Raw genomic sequence first — 23,759 nt, 5'->3', positions numbered from 1 at the left:
GTGGCTCAAGGATCGGCATTCAACAAATGCATGAATTACCTCCGTATGTGTAAATAGACAATCCAAAAAAAACAAAACAGTCCAGCACTCTGTTCTGCTTGATCCTCAGCTTTAACCCCTTAATGACCGCCGATACGTCTTTTTACGGCGGTCATTAGTGGGCTTTATTCTAGAGCGCCGCCAAACTACGTCGCTGCATTAGAATAAAGTAAACAGAGCAGGGAGCCGTGAAATCTCCCTGCTCTCAGCTGCCAGAAGCAGCTGAGGGCTGGGGGCGTCCCTGCTCTGCCGGGTGAGATCGATATTAGTATCGATCTCACCCGTTTAACCCTTCAGATGCGGTGCACAATAGCGAGCACCGCATCTGAATGGTTTTGGAGAGAGGGAGGGAGCTCCCTCTCATCTCACTGACACCCGGCGATAAAATCGCCGAGTGTCTGTGTCTTCTATGGCAGCCGGGGGTCTAATAAAGACCCCCAGGTCTGCCTGCAGCGAATACCTGCTAGATCATGCCGCAGGCATGACCTAGCAGATGCCTGTCCGTTTTAAACGGACAGGCAGTAATACACTGCAATACAAAAGTATTGCAGTGTATTATAATAGCGATCGGAGGATAGGGAAGTCCCCTAGTGGGACTAGTAAAAAAGTAAAAAAAGTTTAATAAAGTTAATTAAAAAAAAAAGTGAAAAAAAAAAATGAAAAACCCAGCTTTTCCCCTTACAAAATGCTTTACTATTAAAAAAACTACAATAAAGCAAAAAAGTTACACATATTTGGTATCGCCGCGTCCGTAACGACCCCGACTATAAAGCTGTTACATTATTTAACCCGCACGGTGAACGTCGTAAAAAATAAAATAAAAAACAATGGAAAAATTGCTGTTTTCTGTTAATCCTGACTTAAAAAAAATGTGATAGAAAGTGATCAAAAAGTCGCATCTACTCTCAAATGGTACCAATAAAAACTGCAAGTCGTCCCGCAAAAAACAAGACCTTATACAGCTATGCCGACGCAAAAATAAAAAAGTTACAGCTCTTCGAATGTGACAATGGAAAAATCTAAAAAATGGCTTGGACATTAGGGCCCAGAATGCCAGCAGGGGGAAGGGGTTAATTTAAGTACATCCAGTGTATACTTCGAACAGCTCAATTTTAGGACACCTCAATATTTCCAGTTTTTATTGATATTTACACAGTTTAATGTCTCAAATGTACTTTGAAATGAAAGCATAGAAGAAATAAACTAGTTAAGATGAATAAAAATAATGGATTAACTTTGTTTCAGCAAATTAAATCTATATTTTTGACAAAGCAGCCACCTCTAGCTGATATAACAGCTTTACACAACCGAGGCATTTTTTCTACAATTGCATACAGATATTGTTCAGAAATGTCTTTCCAACATTGTTGCAGAAGTTCCCACAAATGGGCTGCACTTATAAACTACCGTTCAAAAGTATAGGGCCACTTAGAAATTTCCTTATTTTTGAAAGAAAAGCTGTTTTTTTCAATGAAGATAGCATTAAATTAATCAGAAATACACTCTATACATTGTTAATGTGCTAAATGACTATTCTAGCTGCAAACGTCTGGTTATTAATGCAATATCTACATAGGTGTATAGAGGCCCATTTCCAGCAACTATCACTCCAGTGTTCTAATGGTACATTGTGTTTGCTAACTGTGTTAGAAGGCTATTGGATGATTAGAAAACACTTGAAAACCCTTGTGCAATTATGTTAGCACCGCTGTAAACAGTTTTGCTGTTTAGAGGAGCTATAAAACGGACCTTCCTTTGAGTTAGTTCAGAATCTGGAGCATTACATTTGTGGGTTTGATTAAACTCTCAAAATGGCTAGAAAAAGGGAGCTTTCATGTGAAACTCGACAGTCTATTCTTGTTCTTAAAAATGAAGGCTATTCCATGCGAGAAATTGCCAAGAAACTGAAGATTTCCTACAACGGTGTGTACTACTCCCTTCAGAGGACAGCACAAACAGGCTCTAACCAGAGTAGAAAGAGAAGTGGGAGGCCCCGCTGCACAACTGAGCAACAAGACAAGTACATTAGAGTCTCTAGTTTGAGAAATAGACGCCTCACAGGTCCTCAACTGGCAGCTTCATTAAATAGTACCCGCAAAACGCCAGTGTCAACATCTACAGTGAAGAGGCGACTCCGGGATGCTGGCCTTCAGGGCAGAGTGGCAGAGAAAAAGCCATATCTGAGACTGGCTAATAAAAGGAAGATTAATATGGGCAAAAGCACACAGACATTGGACAGAGGAAGATTGGAAAAAAGTGTTATGGACAGACGAATCGAAGTTTGAGGTGTTTGGATCACACAGAAGAACATTTGTGAGACGCAGAACAACTGAAAAGATGCTGGAAGAGTGCCTGACGCCATCTGTCAAGCATGGTGGAGGTAATGTGATGGTCTGGAGTTGCTTGGGTGCTGGTAAAGTGGGAGATTTGTAGAAGGTAAAAGGGATTTTGAATAAGGAAGGCTATCACTCCATTTTGCAACACCATGCCATACCCTGTGGACAGCGCTTGATTGGAGCCAATTTTATCCTACAACAGGACAATGACCCAAAGCACACCTCCAAATTATACAAGAACTAATTAGGGAAGAAGCAGTCAGCTGGTATTCTATCTGTAATGGAGTGGCCAGCGCAGTCACCAGATCTCAACCCCATAGAGCCGTTGTGGGAGCAGCTTGACCGTATGGTACGCAAGAAGTGCCCATCAAGCCAATCCAACTTGTGGGAGGGGCTTCTGGAAGCATGGGGTGAAATTTCTCCCGATTACCTCAGCAAATGAACAGCTGGAATGCCAAAGGTCTGCAATGCTGTAATTGCTGCAAATGGAGCATTCTTTGACGAAAGCAAAGTTTGAAGGAGAAAATTATTATTTCAAATAAAAATCATTATTTCTAACCTTGTCAATGTCTTGACTATATTTTCTAGTCATTTTGCAACTCATTTGATAAATATAAGTGTGAGTTTTCATGGAAAACACAAAATTGTCTGGGTGACCCCAAACTTTTGAACGGTAGTGTATGTAGGTTGCTTTGTTTTCATCTTTCCGTCCAGTTCATCCCAAACAAGCTCAATAGGGTTTTAAGTCTGGAGACTGTACAGGCCATTCCATTAGTTGAAACGTACCGGCTTCTTCTTGTCTTCTTAGGTAGTTCTGACATAACCTAGGAGTATGTTTTGGATCATTGTCTTGCTGTAATATGAACCCTTGACCAAGTAAGCGTACCCCAGAGGGAATTGTATGGCGCATCAAAATGCTGTGGTAGCCCTTTTTGTACAGTGTGCCAGTAACCCTGTGCAAGTTGGCAACTCTGGATCCAGCACAAGCCCCAGACCATCACGCTTCCTCCTTTATGTTTGACAGTTGGTGTCACACACTGAGGAAGCATCTTTACATGTACTCGATGACGTACAAAAACTCTGCGTGTTGTACCAAAGATGTAAAATGTTGATTCATCAGTCCATAAGACCTTCTTCTACTCTTCAGTAGTCCACTGCAGGTGATGCTTGGCCCAGGCAAGTCTTTTTCTTTTATTTTGCAATCTTAGCAGTGGCTTTCTTACGGATACTCGACCTGTCAAACCTGCAGATAGAAGTCTTCTCTTCAAAGTTGAAATAAAAACTTGTTTATTTTTTGCTGCATTAAGCTGGGCTTGAAGACTTTGTGCTGCGAGGTGCCAATCACGCAAACTGTTGACTCTCAAAAACTTATCATCTGATTTTGTAGTGGCCTTTGGTCTGCCAGACCTCTTCCTGTCAGAGTTTCCAAGTGCCTTTTGATGGTATAGGAAACTGTACTGACTGCCACCTTGGCTTTTTTGGCAATTTCTCTGTAGGACAGGCCTACACTTCTAAGGGTTATAATTGTCTGCCTGTCTTCTTTTGTTAATTGCCTTTTTCTTGCCATTATGTTTCAAGGCTAGTTATATAGAATCAGAGGGTTTGAAAGCAATCTCCTATAGTTGAGACACCTGTAGGAAGAGTTTGCATTCAATTTCAAACCATAATTTGCTTTCTGTGCTGCAGAAATTCAGACTATTGTTGCGTTTGAGGTTAAAAATTCATATTATTTTTATGCTTTTAACTGACCTTTAAACCATTTCACATTATTTGCTGAACTAGAACTGTGTTAAAGTAAAAACTAGAAAAATTGAGGCGTTCTAAAACTTTTGACAGGCAGTGTAAGTACATTGTGAGACATCACAAGAACAAAGCTAAACCTCCATCGCTTATGCAATTAGAGCGTGAGCTGCACTCTTAGTGATACCTAACTCCCAACTGACTCCACCAAACATTTAAAGTCAAACCCAGCACTCGATCCATACCAGAATGAATGCAATGCATGTTACGATATTACAGAGAAGGCAAAAAGGTTAACCCTGACAATCCAGGTCTATAATTGTGCTTAATTGTAATTAAAAACATATTTTTAGTAGTCCATTTTAAAATTGTGACCAGTTACTGAATTAGATTTTCGCTGGATCAAAGGAAAATCTCCTGGTTAGTCACTCAGGAAATATTTTAACACCAATATCGTAAATGCTGCAAAAGTGATTATGGTTTACAGAATATCCTAGTGGTTTTTGCAGCCATTTTACTTGCAATCCCAAAATAAATTCTTGAGATACCTATTTTACACAAAATATTTAGCTTTACTATACATAATAATAGCAGAAAAATAAATAAAATAACTGAATGAATAAATAATTATCCCTGCATGTTATGATTGTCACAAAATATATATTATTTTGGATAGATGGTATTCCCAAATAGAATAAACTAAATTTTAACCAAAAATCCAAACATGCAGGGCAGAAGAATAATAATTGAATGTACTGTGTTTCTATACATATTGATCTTGTACAAAAAAAACCTCGGTGTAAATGAACAATCGCGACAAGAGATTGCTGGTCTCCAGCATGGTCATGAAGATTCATTCTAAGAAACCGCAAGATCTCAGGACTGTGGTTTGAGAAGTCTTGGCATCAAATATAGTGACTCAAAAAAACTGGTAGAAGACTGACCCGAGAGAGCAGGCCGTCTCAGAGTGGCAGACAACATTACAAATCAGCCAGAAAAAAACAGGATTATTTGTACAGTATATACTCTTCCTCATACCACCTAAAAATTTTAGAGAAAAGAGGCAGGAGAGGGGAGATGTACAGTTAAAAGGACGGATACCAGGGAAACGACCACTGCACAAGCTAGAGTATGAAGGAAACCCTTGCCTGGGTCAAGATGTCTTTTGCTGAAGAAGTCTACTATACAGTAGCTCACTACCGGAATTTGGACCACAGATAGAGCCGAAATGTTGACAGTCAACCCACAATATGAGCCTGGCTGACTCTGTTGAGTTGCAAGTCACCTTGATGGCTGCGATGGCATTGTCAAACTGAAAGGGATTGACTGCTCCTCTAGGAGGGGAGTCCTGTGAAGATAAGAATAGGGAAGTAGCAGTCCTGGGGAATGGACATATACCACCAGGGGAAGAAGAGCAGGATGATCCCAGCGGGCCAGAATGCCTGACAATGTGGGCGAGTGTGACACTTAACATAAGAAATGGCTTTAATGGAGGAAGGACCCCGGAAAGACACTGTAGTAAATACATCTGGTTGGAGAGAGAAAGGGGCAAGAGTGACTAAAGTTATTTGCAGGCTGTAACGGTTTCAGAATGGGAGGAAGCCTTCACCAGGATGTCGTCCAAGTATGGTATGACCAAAATCCTCCGGTACTGGAGAATTGCCTTGACAGCTGCCATGGGTGTGGCGAGCGAATTCGGGAGGCACAAGAAGCAGACACCAGGTCGAAGAAAAGCCTGAGGGAGAACTGGTAGACTGGACATATTGGATGTGAATATTTAATGTCCACCGCAGAAAGAAAACTCAATGTCCTCAGTGACTCCATCTGAAAGTGTCTGACCCTAAAAAACAACTGAGGTGCTTTAGATCCAAGATGGGGTGACCAGATACGCCCTTCTCCTAAGCAACAGGGGCAATTATGCCTTGGAGGAGGAGTTACTTCAAAGCATGGTAACTAGGAGGAATGGACCTAAATAGCTCTATTTTGTATCCTGGAGCGCCTATTTCATATTTCATGCATCTGAGATGAGACTTATAAAACAGGAGCCTGTACTCAACTCTAGCAAACCTGAGTGAGGGCTGTTCATCATGCAGAGGTCGGTCCTCCGAGCATCGAAGTTTATTATGGGGCAAGTGAGATCTCTTGCCGCCAGTAGTCTCAGAGATAATCTTGCGCAATCTTGGACCAAGGAAACACAAGTCAGCAAAAAGGTCGGCCATGAAAGAGTGTCTGGAAGCTGAATCAGAAGCCAAATCTTTGGACCAAAGGATAAGGTACTTTTTTTTTAACCCCTTAATGACCGGGCCATTTTGCGCGTTAATGACCAAGGATTATTTTTTGTTTTTACACGGTCGCATTCAAAGAGTCGTAACTTTTTTTTTATTCCGTCGACATAGCCGTATAAGGGCTTGTTTTCTGCGGGACGAGTTGTATTTTGTAATTGTAGCATTTTTAGTTGCTTATAATATATCGATTAACTTTTATTAAATTTATTTTAGGAGAGAATTGAAAATAAGCAGCTATTCCAGAATTGATTTTTACGTTATAAATTTACGCCGTTTACTATGCAGCGTAAATAACATGTTACCTTTATTCTACGGGTCGGCACGATTATGGGGATATCAAATATGTAAAGGTTTTATATGTTTTCCTATGTTTGCACAATAAAAATCCTTTTAGAAAAAAATTACTTGTTTTTGCCTCGCCGCATTCGAAGAGACGTAATTTTTTTATTTTTCCATCAATGTGGCCATATGTGGGCTTGATTTTTGCGGGCCAATGTGTAGTTTTCATTAGTACTATTTTGGGGTACATAGGACTTATAGATTAACTTTTATTAAATTTTTTATGGGGGAATGGGAGAAAAGGGAGAATTTTGGCGTGGTTTTTTGCGGTTTTTTTTGGACGCCGTTCATCCGGCGGTTTAATTAATGTGTTTATTTTTTGTTCAAGTTTTTACGATCGCGGGGATACCATATATGTGTATGTGTGATTTTTACTAACACTTTTACTAAATAAAACCACTTTTTGGGCAAAGTTTTATTTGATTTTGACTGTAAATTATTTTATTTTTTTTCACAAACTTTATTTAACTGCTTTACATTTTTTTTTTTAGTCCCACCAGGGGACTTCACTATGCGATCTGCTGATCGCATATATAATGCTTTGGTATACTTAGTATATCAAAGCATTATTGCCTGTCAGTGTAAGGGTATGTGCACACGATAACTGGCTTTTACGTCTGAAATGACAGACTGTTTTCAGGAGAAAACAGCTGCGTCGTTTCAAACGTAAATGCTCCTCCTCGCATTTTGCGAGACGTCATTGACGCCCGTAATCTTGAGCTGTTCTTCATTGAATTCAATGAAAAACGGCTCAAACTACGTTTCAAAGAAGTGTCCTGCACTTCTTTGACGAAGCAGTAATTTTACGCGTCGTCGTTTGACAGCTGTCAAACGACGACGCGTAAATGACAGGTCGTCGGCACAGTACGTCGGCAAACCCATTCAAATGAATGGGCAGATGTTTGCCGACGTATTGGAGCCGTATTTTCAGACGTAAAACGAGGCATAATACGCCTCGTTTACGTCTGAAAGTAGGTCGTGTGAACCCAGCCTAAAACTGACAGGCAATCTATTAGGCCATGCCTTTGCGGGGGCGCCGATGGGGTGACAGAGGGAGCTCCCTCCCTCTGTCAAACACATTAGTTGTCGCTGTCGCTATTGACAGCGGCATTTAATGGGTTAAACTGCCGGAATCTGAGCACGCTTCGATTCCGGCAGTTGCAGCAGGAGCCAGGCTGTGTATAACAGCCGTGCTCCTGATCGCGTGTGTACACTGTCAGTACCTGCGCCATCACAGGACGGCTATATCCGTCATCCTGCGCGAACTAGCAGCTGCAGAGGACGGATATAGCCGTCCTTCGGCGTTAACAAGTTAAATAAGAGAGGAAGAGTCAAAGCAAACCTCTAGTAAAGGGAAGTTAAGTTGACGATTGAGGGTCTAAGAGGGAATCAGACCTGGCTATTTTTACAGCCACTATTGTGACGGGGCCTTCACACTGAGGTACTGAGGTATAGCAGGCAGCCTCCTGGAAGGGATTGGTCAGCTAGAGGGTCTAGCTGACCTAGTGTTGCCCTAAGGGCAAATAAAAAAAAAGGCCTCTACTGAGACTGGGCAGAACGTCTCGCTGCTAAGTTATGTAGAAGGGTACACTGTATAGATAAAGAGTTTAATCAGCAATAACCCCAGTACTCCACCTATGGTAATTTGGCCTTCTTAAGCTTTCTGTAAATGCTACTAATCCAGCAATATGAGAATAACAAGTAATGTGGCTGTCCGATTCTAGCAATAGCTGCAAAGCCATGTCAGGTACGGGCTCTGGCAATAGAACCATTACTCCGGCTGTGGAAAAGAGCAATGTTGCTACTTGGTGCACGCAGATACAGCACGCAGATAGCCACGTCAGATACAGCGTCTAGCGTTAGCCCAAATACTCTGCCTAAGGAGGGTTGTAATGTACCTGATGCTCGCAACAACTGTGCAACCATAACAGTGACAGAGACAAGTTGAAGAGAGCAAACTGCAAAACACAATTACTCTGTCTATGGAAGAGGGGAATGTCATGTCAGTTACAGGTTCGCCTATGGAAGGGGGTGATGTGGTGGCCTGATGCTCACAATAGCTGTGCAAGAATGAACAACCGGCTCAATGCCAGGCTGGTCCGACCATAATGCTGCAAGACGTCCTAAAGTTGTTGGGTCGCAAAGAAGAACCAAAGAACCAGGGATGTGGAGACAGGCTTCCCTCATTATGTCCTACTCATCTGGCTATGCAAAGAGGCAAAAAATGGCTATGCAAAGAGGCAAAAAATGGCTACGCAAAGAGGCAAAAACATCCATAACACATTGGAGCTGGGGCCTAAATTAGATAATGAAACCGGAGAAAAAGGTTTGCTAGCCGCTTCGACGTTAAGAAGAGCTTAGACTATTAGCCTAGCTAGGCCGCAAAGAACAAGGGCTTGAGTTTGCTGCCTTCGCTGGGCCACAGTCGTGCGCTGCGTGACGAGTTGAGGTGCAGAAGGAACAGTGTGCAACCAAGGAGGAAGCAGTTTATTGGCATGGTCGCAGCCGCTACCAGAGTTAAGGGCAGTATGCGGCCTAGTAGGCCTCAAGTTCAAATTGCAGAAGGAAAAATTTACCAAAAAGGGAGAGACTATGGCAAAAACGGGTGGCCACGCTAGGTGTTAAACAACAAGGTAAAAAGAGGGGGTTTCCGTAATTGCATCAAATGAAAAGTAGCCACCCCCCGAAGTAGGAAGGGGTCCTTGGTAGGAACAAGAAAATAGTAGGAGGAAGAGGGAAATGGGTTTCCATTGTGGGTGGAGAGAGGTCTATGAAGGAGCTGCATTCAAACATAATCTTCTAACCTCGAGGAAAGTTGGGAAAAAAATACATAAAATTTAAATAAGAAAAGACAGCCTGCTACAGACACTAAGCTCAAACTGATTAACTCATTGTCTGTAGGAGGGGTATAGGCTGTGTAGGGGTGGGGCCAACACTTTTTATGCTTGGTGTCGCCTCCTAGTGGCAGTAGCCTATAACCCACAGTCTTCCGTTTCCCCCAATGACACGGGAGAAATAAAAGTGTACATTTTACTAACAGAAGAATAAGCAATCTCACCTTTAGAACAACAAATAACACCGAGTGCATTCCAGTACTGGTGATTGCTGCTGTCCATCATGATTGACTTCTTAACGCACTAGATGCAAGGACATAGAAAATACATTTAGAAAAAATGACTTGTACTGGGAGACTTACAGCTCTCCTTTAGCGATGCATATTTCATATAGGAAACCTCAACATTTAAAGTTTCAGCCATATGACTTGAAAGGTACTGTAATTGAAAAGACAAACTTATCCTAGCTCAAAAACCACTTAGCCCAAAACCGCAGTTGTGTTACTGTAATGAAGTACTAAAAGCCAGAAATGTTTCATGTAATGCATTCATTAGGTCACCAAGCAGTGTGCTAGCTTTTATTATAACTGCAAACGATGGCAAACGTAACAGCACAAGCTCTCAACTAACTTTTATCACAATATGGGGTGTGACACTGCGTACCATAATAGCCCCATTGGGGAAATTACTGTGCTGAACCCATCAGCAGCTCCTGCCTTTCTCCCAGGCAGGGCAACAAGGGATGAATGTCATGCAGCCCCTAGAATAATAGACTGATGGCAAATGTTATTAGTAGCTTTTTTACACTGTTTCAGATCATTTTTAAAATACATTCTAATGTTTTACCAGTAAAAGATGACAATTGGCTTAATAAGCAAAGTTCAGGTGAACCTGAGACTAGAAAGGTTTGCCTTTAAAATGCATGTACAGATGTAGCAATCTTTAAGTTGACTATTAACGCGTTAAAAACACTTTGGCAAGAAACTTTAACTTGACTTTCTCAATGATGTTTGTTGTGTGATACCACGCTGCAACAGAGTATTAGACATGTTAAACTTTGCTACATCTGTACAGTATCATTTAAATTTAGCACAAAGATGATCTAAAATATACAAGAGTCATAGTGAAACTGTTCCATTCAGTATATTGGTTAGAATGCTGCACAAGAGCATTCTGCACCACGCACTAAAAGTGGTTTTGCGACGAAACACATATCTATCCACAGGATAGGTGAAAAATGTATCACTAGGGGCCCCACCAATCACTACAACGGGGGTCCCAAGTCCTTTGTTCCTCCTCATCCGAACGACCATGGCGATGAGTGGAGCATCGGTCGAGCATGACCGCTGCCGCTCCAATTGTTGTCACTTATCCTGTAGATAGGTTGTAAAGGTATTTTGTGGGAAAATACCATTAAAGCATATATCAACTATTGAAACCAATTTTAGCGTTTATAGAATTATTCTACATAAAGTAGCGTAACCTTGTAAATTCATTGCCTTATTAAAGTTAGTTAGTGTCTTTTACAGATCCGGAGTTCCAGCTTGTATTATAGGTTATAGAAGCATTCACATTTTAGAACCAATAACTCCCAGCATTCCCTGCTGGCTCATGGTTTTCACATAGCCTGCTCTAGTGGTTTACATTTTGGGAAGTATAATCTTTTCACCAGGCACCGTATAATAATATAGGAAAAACTATCTGTCCTAATGCAATACTTAGCTAAGACTATGTTCACACTTGCATTGTGCCTTCAGGTAAATAACAGACCCCACAACTTTATGCTGGATCCACCGTACGTCAGATACAACGGACATCTGAAGGATACCATTTATTTACAATAGGGTCCCTTGGGTTCTGGTGGGGTGTTCGTCATTTTGACAAGTAAAATAGCACTGCATCCAGCACTATTTTGCATGTCATATTTGATGAAATCTGCGACGAAGATGTGAACGGAGACTAAGCTTTTTAGGATATTTTCTACAACCAGCTTCTCAATCATTTCCAGTAATGACCAGCAGTACTGTGGATGCCGCTTTTTCACTGCAAAATCTGCTGCAAAATATTAATGTTTTGTTTGTGGATTTTGCCACAGATTACACCCTTTCGATAACAATCGGTCACATGCACGGTACATCCAAAAAAAATCTGTGTACTGTACTTTGTTATGGATTTTCAGTGTGGCAACCCCACCGAATATCTGCAACAAATACACCACAATTGAACGTGGCCTAATAAAGGCTGTAAATCAGAATCAGTAGAACATAATTGAATCAATATACACAGTCGAGTCCCATTATTATGACCACCAGCTAATATTCAGTGTACCCGCCGTGTGCAGCACGGCAGCAGCTAGACAGGCTGGGAGTGACTGAATAAGGTGCTGGTAGGTTGTCTCCGGTATCTGGAGCCGTGCTGACTGCAGTGTATCTCACATTTGCTGGAGGGTGCGTGGGGGAGGATCCATAGAGCGAACAAGACAATCAAGGTGGTCCCACAGATGCTCAATTGGGTTCAAGTCTGGTGAATTAGGGGGCCAGGGAAGTACTTGGAAGTTTGGTCGTGCTCTTCCAACCACTGGCGGACATTTCTAGCCGTGTGACATGTCGCGTTGTCTTGCTGGAAGATCCCACCTGCCCCAGGGAAGACAAACAACATGTATGGGTGAACATGATCTGCAACGATGGATTTATACCCAAATTGGTTCAGAGTGCCTTCCACATGAATGAGTGGGCCCAGAGAATGCCATGAATGCCGCCACCAGCGTGTTTTCTTCCAGCAATGGTTGTAGGGTATTTGTTCTCTTATGTTTCTCACCTGACAAGCCAACGTCCATCAGTTCGATGAAGCAGAAAACGTGACTCATCGGAGAAGGCAACCCTTTGGAAATCATCGGTGGTCCAATTCCGATACTGCCATGCAAATTTAAGCCTTTTTCTCCAATGCACATTTGTTAGCATAGGAGCAGTGAGCATCCATCTGCTTCAGAGCCCCATACGTGGTAGGGTTCGCTGAACTGTTGTTTTAGACACGTCTGGTAGCCCCCTGGTTGGTTTTTACGATGAGCTGCACCAATTTAGCGTGTCATTCGGCCCTCGCGCACCTTCGTAGCCAACGTTCACCTCTCACATCAATGGCACAAGGTGCTCCGCAGTTCCGATGGCGGTTATTCCCATTGGTACCATTTCTCCACTCACGATACACTCCCACCACAGCATCATGCGAACAGTTCACAAACTGCGCTGTTTGAGAAAAACTGCCACCCTTGGCCCGAAAGCCAATAATCATCCCTTTTTGCATCTCTGATAAATCGCCCTTTTTACCCATGGCAACAACGAGTGATATGTGTTCAGACAGCCAATCGCACGCCTTATATACCCACCAAGCCAGCCCACGACACATCACTTCCTTCATTGGATACGCGCTGCCAACGTCGAAAGTAGGAGGTGGTCATAATACTGTGACTTGACTGTGTATAAGCTGTACAATGGTGTTCTGGGGTGGTAAAACCCTTAGTACCACAGCTTTACCTGCACTGACTTTTCCAATAAATCACTTTGGTTACTTCCTTGATGGTCAGAAATACGCAAGTGCTGTGCCTGGTAGAAATAATTGATACCAAGATCGCACCATATGTTTGCTGAGGGCTGAAGCTTCAGTGCTCGACCATAACACCTGTAAAAAGTAAAAAGTAGGGGTGATTATTTCAATTCTCAATTTATTTACTAACTCCAAGTTGTCCAATCTGCAATTATGTAAAAAAAACACTGTGTTTGGTATATGTGAAAGTTTACACTATAAATGACTGAAACCACAGATATGACTAGGTTTATATCCAATCCAATGTGTACACCTGGTGTATTAACCAACAAAAATCATCTGCTGTACATACCAGATGTATGCGTAGACTTCCCTGGACCAGACTTATGCAGTCCTTTTAGCATACTTCTGTCTGGTTTGTGTGGTAACAGAGCCTAATTGTTAATATATACAAGGAGCTTAAGTCTTTAACCCCTTAATGACCAGTCTATTTTAGACCTCAATGACCAAGCCCTTTTTTTAAGTTTTTCTATCATTCCATAGCTATAACTTTTTTATTTTTGCGTCGACATAGCTGTATAAGGACTTGTTTTTTGCGGGACAAGTTGTAATTTTTAATAGCACCATTTTGGGGTACATAGAATTTATTGTTTAACTTTTATTAACTTTTTTGGGGGGGATAGAAAAAAAACCTGCAATTTCGCCTCACTTTTTTGCGTCCTAAATTTACACTGTTTACTGTGTGGTATAAATAACACAATAACTTTATTCAGTGGGTTGTTGCGATTGCAACGATACCAAATTTATATAGATTTTGTATGTTTTACTACTTTTACACAGTAAAACACTTTTTTTTTCCAAATTATTTGTTTTTGTGTCTCCATATTTGAAGAGCCATAACTTTTTTATTTTTTCGCCGATACAATTGTATGAGGGCTTTTTTTTTGCGGGACGACTTGTAGTTTTTATCCGTACCATTTTGGAGTAGATGCGACTTTTTGATCACTTTTTATCACATTTTTTTTAAGGCTGGATTCAAAGACAACATCAATTTTTTTACGACGTTCACTGTGCGGGTTAAATTATGTAATATATTTATAGTCGGGGTCGTTACGGACACAGTGATATCAAATATGTGTAACTTTTTTTATTTTATTTTGTATTTTAATAATAAAGCATTTTGTAAGGGGAAAAAGTGGGTTTTTAATTTTTTACCTCCACTTTTTATTAAACTTTTTTTTTTACTTTTTTACTAGTCCCACTAGGGGACTTCACTATGCGATTATCCGATTGCATTTATAATACACTGCAATACTTTTGTATTGCAGTGTATTATGCCTGTCCGTGTAAAACGGACAGGCATCTGCTAGGCCATGCCTCTGGCATGACCTAGCAGGCATTTACTACAGGCAGACGTGGGGGCCTTTATTAGGCCCCCGGCTGCCATCGGAGACACAGACACTCGGCGATCTTATCGCCGGGTGTCGGTGGGATGAGAGGGAGCTCCCTCCCTCTCTCCAAAACCACTCTGATGCGGCGCTCGCTATTGAGCGCCGCATCGGAGGGGTTAAATGGGCGAGATCGATACTGATATCGATCTCACCCGTTCGAGCAGAGATGCCCCCAGCCATCAGCTACCTCCAGTAGCTGAGAGCAGGGAGATTTAACGGCTCCCTGCTCTGTTTATTTATTCCGATGAAGCGCCGTAAAAAGTCTTTGGCATCAGAATAAAGCCCGTTAGTGGCCGCCATAAAAACCCTATGGGGCGGTCAGTAACGGGTTAATATACATATTTTGTGCAGAAACATAGTCTAACAATTATTTAGCACTTAGCGCCTACCTTCCACCAAGTTCCAAGATCTCAGATTTATTCAGTAGCTTTGGACCTGTATTCTGTCCTACAAGGGCACCCAAGACATTAACTCTGACTTTGGCTGGAGAGACCAGATGCAGACAGGTGCAAGTATCTCCAAGAAGTTTCCACAGGCATAAAAGGTCAGGACGCTGCTGAACAGCTCTGGAATTGATACAATAATAAAAAATAAATGTTTTAATGCAAAACGTTTCCTACTTTACAATGGGCAATAAACAACCATACAAGGCTGTGTTCACACTGAGTTTTTTGCAGGAGGAAAATTCCGTTTGGGATTTTGGGGCAGATTTTGACCTTGCTGCACGCCGTTTGCTCCGATTTTCGCGTCATTTTTCGATCGCGCCCATTGAGTGCTACGGGCAAAAAACTCTGAGAAATAAGCTTTCTCTGCCTCCCATTGATGTCAATGGGAGGTCAGAGGCATAACCGCGTGAAGATAGGGCATGTCCCTTCTTTTTCCCGCGAAATCAATGGGAGGCATTTTCTGCCGTTTTTTGGCGGCGTGGTTTCCGCGTCAAAAAACTCTGTGTGAACTCCCCCTAAGACATGAAGTACACATTTTTTAACATATTATATACAGCAAAATGATCATTATGACAAATTAAATTCTGTGGTTGTCTAGATTAGAGAAGAAATTGGAACTGTTGTGTGAGATCCCTTGGTTGTGAATGTGTGCTCTGCTTTGGAATGACAGTATACTGTAGTTTATGTCAAGTGCAAAATAATCCATAAGAAATGAGTTAATGAGATGGAAATTCGTTTTTTGTACCAACCTTGCCAGGTATTCAAGAGCCTTTTCTATAGAATCCACAGCTTTGGCATCAAGGAAATCAGCAAGAACACCTTTTGCAAGCATGAGATGACACTCACCTAGACCTACAAGACACATAAAGCTGCACTTCAACACTTAAAAAACAACGGGGTGTAGAAGATTAAAAAGAATTACGATGCGGGCAAGCCGCGTAGCCGAGAACCGCATGGCAAATGCACAGGTACAGATGAAGCAAACAATATGTGTGCAAAACCTCAGCAATTCACAGTAAACCGTGTGCGTTTTTTTGGTATGCGGTTCCCGGCCACAAGTGATGATGGATTATGATCATGCTATCAACTTTTCTTCGAATTTGAAAGCTTGGTGGTTCATGCAGTAAAATATATAGCTAAATCTGAAACTCTTTTGCTAATCATGAATATTACAGACACATTCAGAGGAAGCTCTAAAATGTATCCCAAGGAAGAGTAAGGGCTCGTGCACACAGATCTGTAACACAGCACCCTTAGACTGCTATGGGCCCATACTGTAAACCCGTTTGCCTCCGATTATATACAGAGTCCCACAGAATTTGAATAAATAAGATGGTGGTATACTCCAACATATGTATTATGCAGCCCTTATTACTACTAGGGGAGAATACAGTGCCTCGGGTATATGGACTGCTCAGGGACTTTGTGTGTGGCCATACAGGGTCTGTGTTCATGGCTCCGCCATGCACATGAGCTATAAAGTGAATGTTCATCTTTTAACATTGTGTTATTTTTAAGTAAAAAATTCTGTGCGGATTAATTTCTTAATATATCTTTATGGGGGTTGGAGCTCCAATTTTCTGATACGTAGCTCCAAATCCCCTGCATAGGCTGCCCCTAAAGGAAGCTTACTGTATGTATAAAAGTATGCAGTAAGCTCCCTCTTGTGGTGACTGCAGGCAGACAAAATATTACGCTTTAAATTTATGTCTGTGAAGGGAATTTAGAGTTCAGTATCAGAATTACAAATCTCCAACCGCTATAAAGATATTTTAAGGAATTAATGAGTAAAGGATTTTGAACCTATTTTGAGGGGAAAAAAAATGGTGTTTAAGGGTGGACATTCACTTTAAGTGATTGTTTAAAGAGGCTCTGTCACCAGATTTTCAAACCCCTATCTCGTATTGCAGCAGATCGGCGCTGCAATGTAGATAACAGGAACGTTTTTTTTTTCAAAAACGAGCATTTTTGGCCAAGTTATGACCATTTTTATATTTATGCAAATGAGCCTTTCTTAAGTACAACTGGGCGTGTTTAAAGTTATGTCCAAGTGGGCGTGTATTGTGTGTGTACATCTGGGCGTTTTTACTTGTTTTACTAGCTGGGCGTTGTGAATAGAAGTGTATGATGCTGACGAATCAGCATCATCCACTTCTCTTCGTTACCACCCAGCTTCTGGCAGTGCACAGACACACAGCGTGTTCTCCAGAGATCACGCTGTGACGTCACTTCCTGCCCCAGGTCCTGCATCGTGTCGGACGAGCGAGGACACATCGGCACCAGGCGACAGAGGCTACAGTTGATTCTGCAGTAGCATCGGCGTTTGCAGGTAAGTTGATGTAGCCTCTGTCGCCTGGTGCCGATGTGTCCTCGCTCGTCCGACACGATGCAGGACCTGGGGCAGGAAGTGACGTCACAGCGTGATCTCTGGAGAACACGCTGTGTGTCTGTGCACTGCCAGAAGCTGGGTGGTAACGAAGAGAAGTGGATGATACTGATTCGTCAGCATCATACACTTCTATTCACAACGCCCAGCTAGTAAAACAAGTAAAAACGCCCAGATGTTACACACACAATACACGCCCACTTGTACATAACTTTAAACACGCCCAGTTGTACTTAAGAAAGGCTCATTTGCATAAATATAAAAATGCTCATAACTTGGCCAAAAATGCTAGTTTAAAAAAAAAAAAAAACGTTACTGTAATCTACATTGCAGCGCCGATCTGCCGCAATACGAGATAGGGGTTTGAAAATCTGGTGACAGAGCCTCTTTAATGAGATTTAGTTATTTTGACAGTTCAAAAACACATGTAAATGACTTGCTCATTTAATGCTACAATAATAAAACTTCCAAAACTTAGCGATTCATGAAAACCCATAGAATTTTCCCCATGCATTTGTTCTTCAATGGTTTGAAATCATTTGACGCCACCTTTCAGTGCTGGTACATATTCTCCGGACTTCCGTATGATATGCTGGTATTCAGTTACCGCTTCTGTATATGTGCCCAGGATCTGTTTGATCGATGCGATTTTGTACGCACTGTACATTGAATCCGGGTTCAGTTCACTGGCTTTCATGAAGGATTTCAGAGCGGTAGAATAACCCCCTCTACTCAGATACGCTTCTCCTAAACACTCCCAGCAGTTGGAGTCCTTGGGATCGGCTCTCAGAGCAGCATGCAAGCTAAAACAGTAAAGGAATAACCGATATATCAGTAAGATTACTGTGAATGAGTCTATTTCAAAATATTTAAACTGTAAATGGCTTATACAGAGAGCGGTAAACAAAGCCTTTATGGAGGACCCATACCAAGTATATGAATGAATGGTAAAGTAATTACTGCTCTGTTAGAGGTCAGACTCTATCTAACATGACAGGACTGAGGAAATAACTATTTCAGAAAAGTGTGAGGACGAGCCTTGAAACGGCTTGCGGAGATCAAGCATGCTGTGAAGTCAGGGAGTAAAAGGAAACTGTGGATTCAATCAATAGTTCCCTGTTGTCTGCTCCCTGCATCAAAGCCATTAGGTTTGTGAAGAATGAACGCCACATATGCAAAATATGCAGTCATTTACAACATTGGGGGTTTTACTTATAATTCAACGCAGGTTTTAAAAACAAAATAACTTTTATATTGTTCTGTTCTCATTTTATAATCTGTTAAAGGGGTTCTCTGGCTTTTATGTGAATACAGCATAATCCATGCGTGATGAAAAGTTATGTAACTTTCTAGGCTTCATTCAATGCAATCAAACCCTCAGCTGTGAGAAATATTAGGTCTGTACCGGTTTGTACAGATTTCTAGACTTTGTACAAAAATGTTCTCATTCACTGACAGCAAGCAGAGATCTGGTAAAGAATTGAAACACTAAGGCAGATATTTAGCATAACGTATGCAAAGAAAAAGTGGTTTTCTGTTAGATAATTGTTATGGCGCCCTCTGGTGTTCTTTTCATCCACTCTCAGAATGTCTGCCTATTGCATACCTCCCAACTTTCAAGTATCACAAATAGGGACAACCAAGGTTTTTTTCTTTTAGGGCACGCCTCTAATTCCACCCACACACAGTATAATGCCCTCTAGCTGCCACCATACAGTATAATGCCCACACAGATTCTCCCATACAGTATAATGCCCACAAAGATTCTCCCATGCAGTAGAATGCCCAAACAAATTCCCCCATACAGCATAATGCCCCCATAGCAGCCCCCATACAGTATAATGCCCCCTTAGCTGCCTTAGTGCCAGTGCCCTCGTAGATAGTGACACAGAGCCCATGTAGATTGTGCCCATGTACATAGCGCCAAAGTGCCCCCTGTAGATAGTGTCGGTGTGTCCATGTAGCTAGTGCCACACCCCCCTTGAAGATAGTGCCACACCCTCCTTGAAGATAGTACCACCCAACCCCCCCCCTGTAGATAGCGCCATTGGGACTCCCTCTAGGAGCACAATCCCCAGCCAGAGCATAGGCCGGGAATTCCGCTCTTAGAGGGAAGCCCTGATGTCACTGTCCATATATGGAGAGTGAAGTCAGTGGCTACTCCTTGAGTGGAATCCCCGTTGCCGACTCTTGCCAGAAATTCCGCTCCGGGAGGAGCCCCTGACATCAATGTCCATATATGGACAGTGACCTCAGGGGTTTCCTCTAGGAGCGGAATCCCCTTCCAGATCATCGGCAACGGGGATTCCGCTCAAGGAGGAGCCACTAATTCTGAAGCAGGGAACTATCAGCTGCCTGCTTCAGAATTAGTTCAGAGTGGAGAAGCAGAGGGAGCACCTCCGCTCACTGAGGACTCCCCGGGCACGCAGCTACTTTAAACATTCTCGGGGAAGCCCTGGCGGTACTGTCCATATGTTGACAGTGACGTCAGTGGCTACTCCTTGAGCAGAATTCCCGTTGCCGACTCTGGCCGGGGATTCCGCTCCAGGAGAAGTCACTGACGCTAATGTCCATATATGCTCCCTCTGCTCCACCGCTTTGAACTAATTCTGAAGCAGGAATCTGATGATTCCCTGCTTCAGAATTAGGTTTACAGCGGGACATACCCCCGGCCGCCCGGGACAGCGGGACACCACCCGGAATCCGGGACTGTCCTGCTGAATCCGGGACAGTTGGGAGGTATGCTGACGTGTTCATTGATGGTAAGAAGAAGCTGCTACTGGTGCGCAGATTCTTATTGGCTAGTCTACACAATAGCAGGAATCACTCCCCTGTACGAGTCCAAGGTGACCAAAAAATTTGCGTTATATATATATTTTTTTTTTACAGCGTTCACCGAGCGAGTTAAACAATGCTATAATGCGATAGTTCAGACTTTTACGGACGTGGCGATAACCGTTATGTTAAGTTTTATTTTTTTTAACATTGATTTAGGGAAAAAAATGGGAAAAGGGTTTTTTTTTTAACTTTTATACTCTTTTTTTTTTGGAACATAGAAAAAAAACTTAAACAGTTTTTTACTTTTTTTTATTAGTTCCATTGGATCGCTTGCATTATATACTGCAATACTAATGTATTGCAGTATATCGTGATACTGATAGTCTCTTTTGAAGGGCTTCAAAGGAGTACAAAGATTGCAGACCTGGGGGCTTTCATTAGGCCCCCAGGCTGCCATGACAACCATTGTCACTGGCCGATCGCGCCACTGGCGTGTTTGATGGTGCGCCCCCCCTGATTCTAACAATTTAAATACCACGATCACAATTGACCACTGTAGCTCCCGGTAGGAGCGGAATCCCTCTGGCTGGGGATTCCGCTCCGACAGGGAGCCCCTAATGTCTCTGTTCATATATGGACAGTGACATCAGGGGTTAACTCTAAAAGCGGAATCCACTGCCGGGTATTCCGCTCCTAGAGAGAGCCCAGAACGTCACTGTCCAAATGCAGTGACGTCAGGGACTCTCTCTAGAAGCGGAATCCCCGGCCAGTGCGATCTGACACGGGGGTTGCCGCTCCTAGAGGGAGTTTAGGTGGCGTTATCTACAGTGGGGGGAGGGGTGCGATGCCATCTACAGCAAGGGGGGGTTGCTATCTAGAGCGAGGGGGTGCTATATGCAGGGGGTGGCACTATCTACAGCGGGGATGGAGAGATGGCGGGGGGCTCCCTCTAGGAGGGGAATCCTTGGCCAGAGTTCTGGCCCGGGATTCCGATCCTAGAGGGAGCTTAGGTGGCGCTAACTACAGAGGGTTTTGCGCTATATCTACAGTGGGTTGTGTGTGGCGCTATCTATAGTGGGGGTGTATTCCAGGGCTCTCAAAGCCCCGAAAGACATGAGAGTGCAGCGCTGCACACACTGAAGCAGAACTGCACTGATTAAACCCCGTCCCAGGCTGTCAACATTTATATACGTGACAACTGCACGGGGCATCGGCAGTTGGAACGTATATAGCCGTATGGCAGTCGTGAAAGGGTTAAGCAACCACCTCATAAAGTGTCAATTACTTCTAAAATATAACCTAATTTCCTAAAACAATGTCAACACATTTACAAAGATAACTAATTTGAGTCATAGCTTGTGAGACGAGACGACTGGCTTAAAACACTTACTCAGACACAGCTTTGGAGTGCTGACCAACTCTCAGATAGAACAGGCCTCTTCTAAGCCATGCCCACTTTGCTGTTCCTGCGCTCGCTCTTTCTGTTACACTTGATAAAATAGCTAATGCCATGTCCTAGAAGAGAGATTTTTATACTTATGAAGATATAAGCAACAAGCAATTTATGTTTTTTTAGCTTTTTTTCCTAATTTCCATGGGCGTAACAATCGTTGAAGCAGCCATAGCAGCTGTTATGGGTCCCAGGGATTGAGGGGGCCCGCTTAAAGGAACAGTGTCACCACAAATTTTTTTTTTAATATGTTAAAGATGTTAGTGCTTTATTAAAAACGTTTCGATTAATTTGTGTGTTTGTGTTACTTTTTCTTATTTTTACACTTTTTCTTCCCTATGGGGGCTGCCATTTTTTTTTCCATTTCTGTATGTGTCGATTAACGACACATACAGACATGGAATATGGCAGCTCCAGTCCCATAGGGACTGCGAACGGGACCCGTTCCATCCACTAACATGTACACCGCTGTGTGGGAACGGCGCATGCGCCGCTCCCACACAGTTCAATTTGAAATGCGCGCCGTCCGGCGCCATTTTCCTGTGGACCGGAAGTCGCGGCCGGACAGTAATATTACTACTTGCAGTCGCGGCTTCCGGACTTGTGCACATGGAGCAGCGGCAGCAGACGGGGCGGATGGACCGGAGGGAGCGGCGGCGACTGGAGCAGGTAAGGGATTTCTATGTATGTTTGTGTTCAGTGTGTGTTTACTACTGTATGTAAACCTTCTACACTGTGTGTTAGCTCAAAAAATGGCGACACACAGTGTAGGAGGTTAGACCGTTCAAACCCCTCGTTTCTCCCGGCACTAGCCAGGATAAAGGAGGGGGGGATTCTGAGAGCTCACTAGAGCGAGGGATTTTTTCCCAATTTTGCAGCATAAAGCAATGTGGTTGCTTTACCACATGCAATGCTGCAATTTTGGGAATGGCTCCATCTAGTGACCAGCAATGGGAAATATTATAAATTAGAATCCAATTGAATCCAATTTATAATATTTCCTGATCGTGAAAAAAAAAAAAAAATTAGAACAATGTTTAATCACCTACACACTAATTGTTTAACTAAAAAAAAAAAACATGTTTTGCTGGCAACACATTCCCTTTAAGTGCAAGAATATTTTTCCTTTTGGTGAGGAATAAAAGTTGTTGGCTTTCTGCTATGTAGAACTACTATGTGGATTCTCTGATATATGGCGCTATTATCCATACCTTTACATTTTCCTACTTAGGCTGCTGCTTCAGTTTCTTGTCACTAGGTGGTGGGGGCCCATCTCATTTTGCTATGGGGCCTATGAATTCTAGTTACTCCCCTAGATATGTGATATCTCATTCAACATACACTTGCTGCAGACTTGTGAATCAGGAACAGTCATGTAGATCCTTTAACCAGCAATGTTTTAGAGGTCTCACTATTGATGAAGTTGACTCTATAGGGACATCTGTCTAGGAGGGGAAAGGGTTAGACAAAAATAACATTCATTTATGGGTCTAGTAGAACTCTTTTTGTTATAGAAAGTTATCGCTTGGGGATAGCAGACTGCTGAAAATTCCAGCCAGCTTTTTAGCAAATCTGTCAAAATGATATGATGATTTTTTTTTTCAAAAATTAAATGCGATTTCTTCCGGTAAATGAAAGGATCACACTGATAAATGGGCTACATTATTTCTGTACTTCACACCGTACAGAAATGTGGTCAGAAAGCAATGCTCTGTGCAAGAGAACTCGAAAAAGATGCTGGAATACCATGTCATTGAGCTCCACGCTTAGATCCACCGCTTCTGCTCCTGATTCTCCATCATCGCCATCCAGGTCAAAGGCTTTCTTATAGCAACCACGAGCCCTGGTTTTGTCACCAGCTATTTCTCGGTAGTAATGACCCAAGTAACAAAATACTTTGGACATAAAGGGGTCCAGTTTGGCCGCCTGCCAAAAAAATTAATAGAAGAAACAAAAAAGGAGAGTTAACATTGTGATAGTATTTGCAGAACAATATAAAAGATAGACATTTATACAGATATTTTTCATAAAATCACAGTCAAGGAGTAAAGTTTTTAAAGGGTTTACACCAGACATTTAAAAATTGGCAGAAGAGAAGGGGATTGCATTATATAATAATCTATCATATACTCACC

General features: G+C 42.4%; 1 protein-coding gene across 3 annotated transcripts in view; it reads right to left on the bottom strand.

The window, feature by feature from the left end:
• SKIC3 (SKI3 subunit of superkiller complex) overlaps positions 1-23,759 on the bottom strand; it is a 194,232-nt gene that overhangs the window by 108,474 nt on the left and 61,999 nt on the right. For all 3 annotated transcript variants that reach the window (XM_075837136.1, XM_075837145.1, XM_075837140.1), the window contains 7 exons: positions 23,371-23,550; positions 21,565-21,689; positions 17,946-18,199; positions 15,760-15,862; positions 14,954-15,130; positions 13,104-13,248; positions 9,798-9,876 (listed from right to left, as the gene is read on the bottom strand). In XM_075837136.1, coding sequence (XP_075693251.1) covers positions 9,798-9,876; positions 13,104-13,248; positions 14,954-15,130; positions 15,760-15,862; positions 17,946-18,199; positions 21,565-21,689; positions 23,371-23,550 — 1,063 coding nt within the window. The remainder of the gene's footprint in view (positions 1-9,797; positions 9,877-13,103; positions 13,249-14,953; positions 15,131-15,759; positions 15,863-17,945; positions 18,200-21,564; positions 21,690-23,370; positions 23,551-23,759) is intronic.

This window comes from Rhinoderma darwinii, chromosome 1 (assembly GCF_050947455.1).
Source record: "Rhinoderma darwinii isolate aRhiDar2 chromosome 1, aRhiDar2.hap1, whole genome shotgun sequence".
In the NCBI taxonomy this organism is placed as follows: Eukaryota; Metazoa; Chordata; class Amphibia; order Anura; family Rhinodermatidae; genus Rhinoderma; species Rhinoderma darwinii.
Note: the sequence above shows the minus strand (reverse complement) of the source record. Positions and strands in the feature narration are given on the sequence as shown.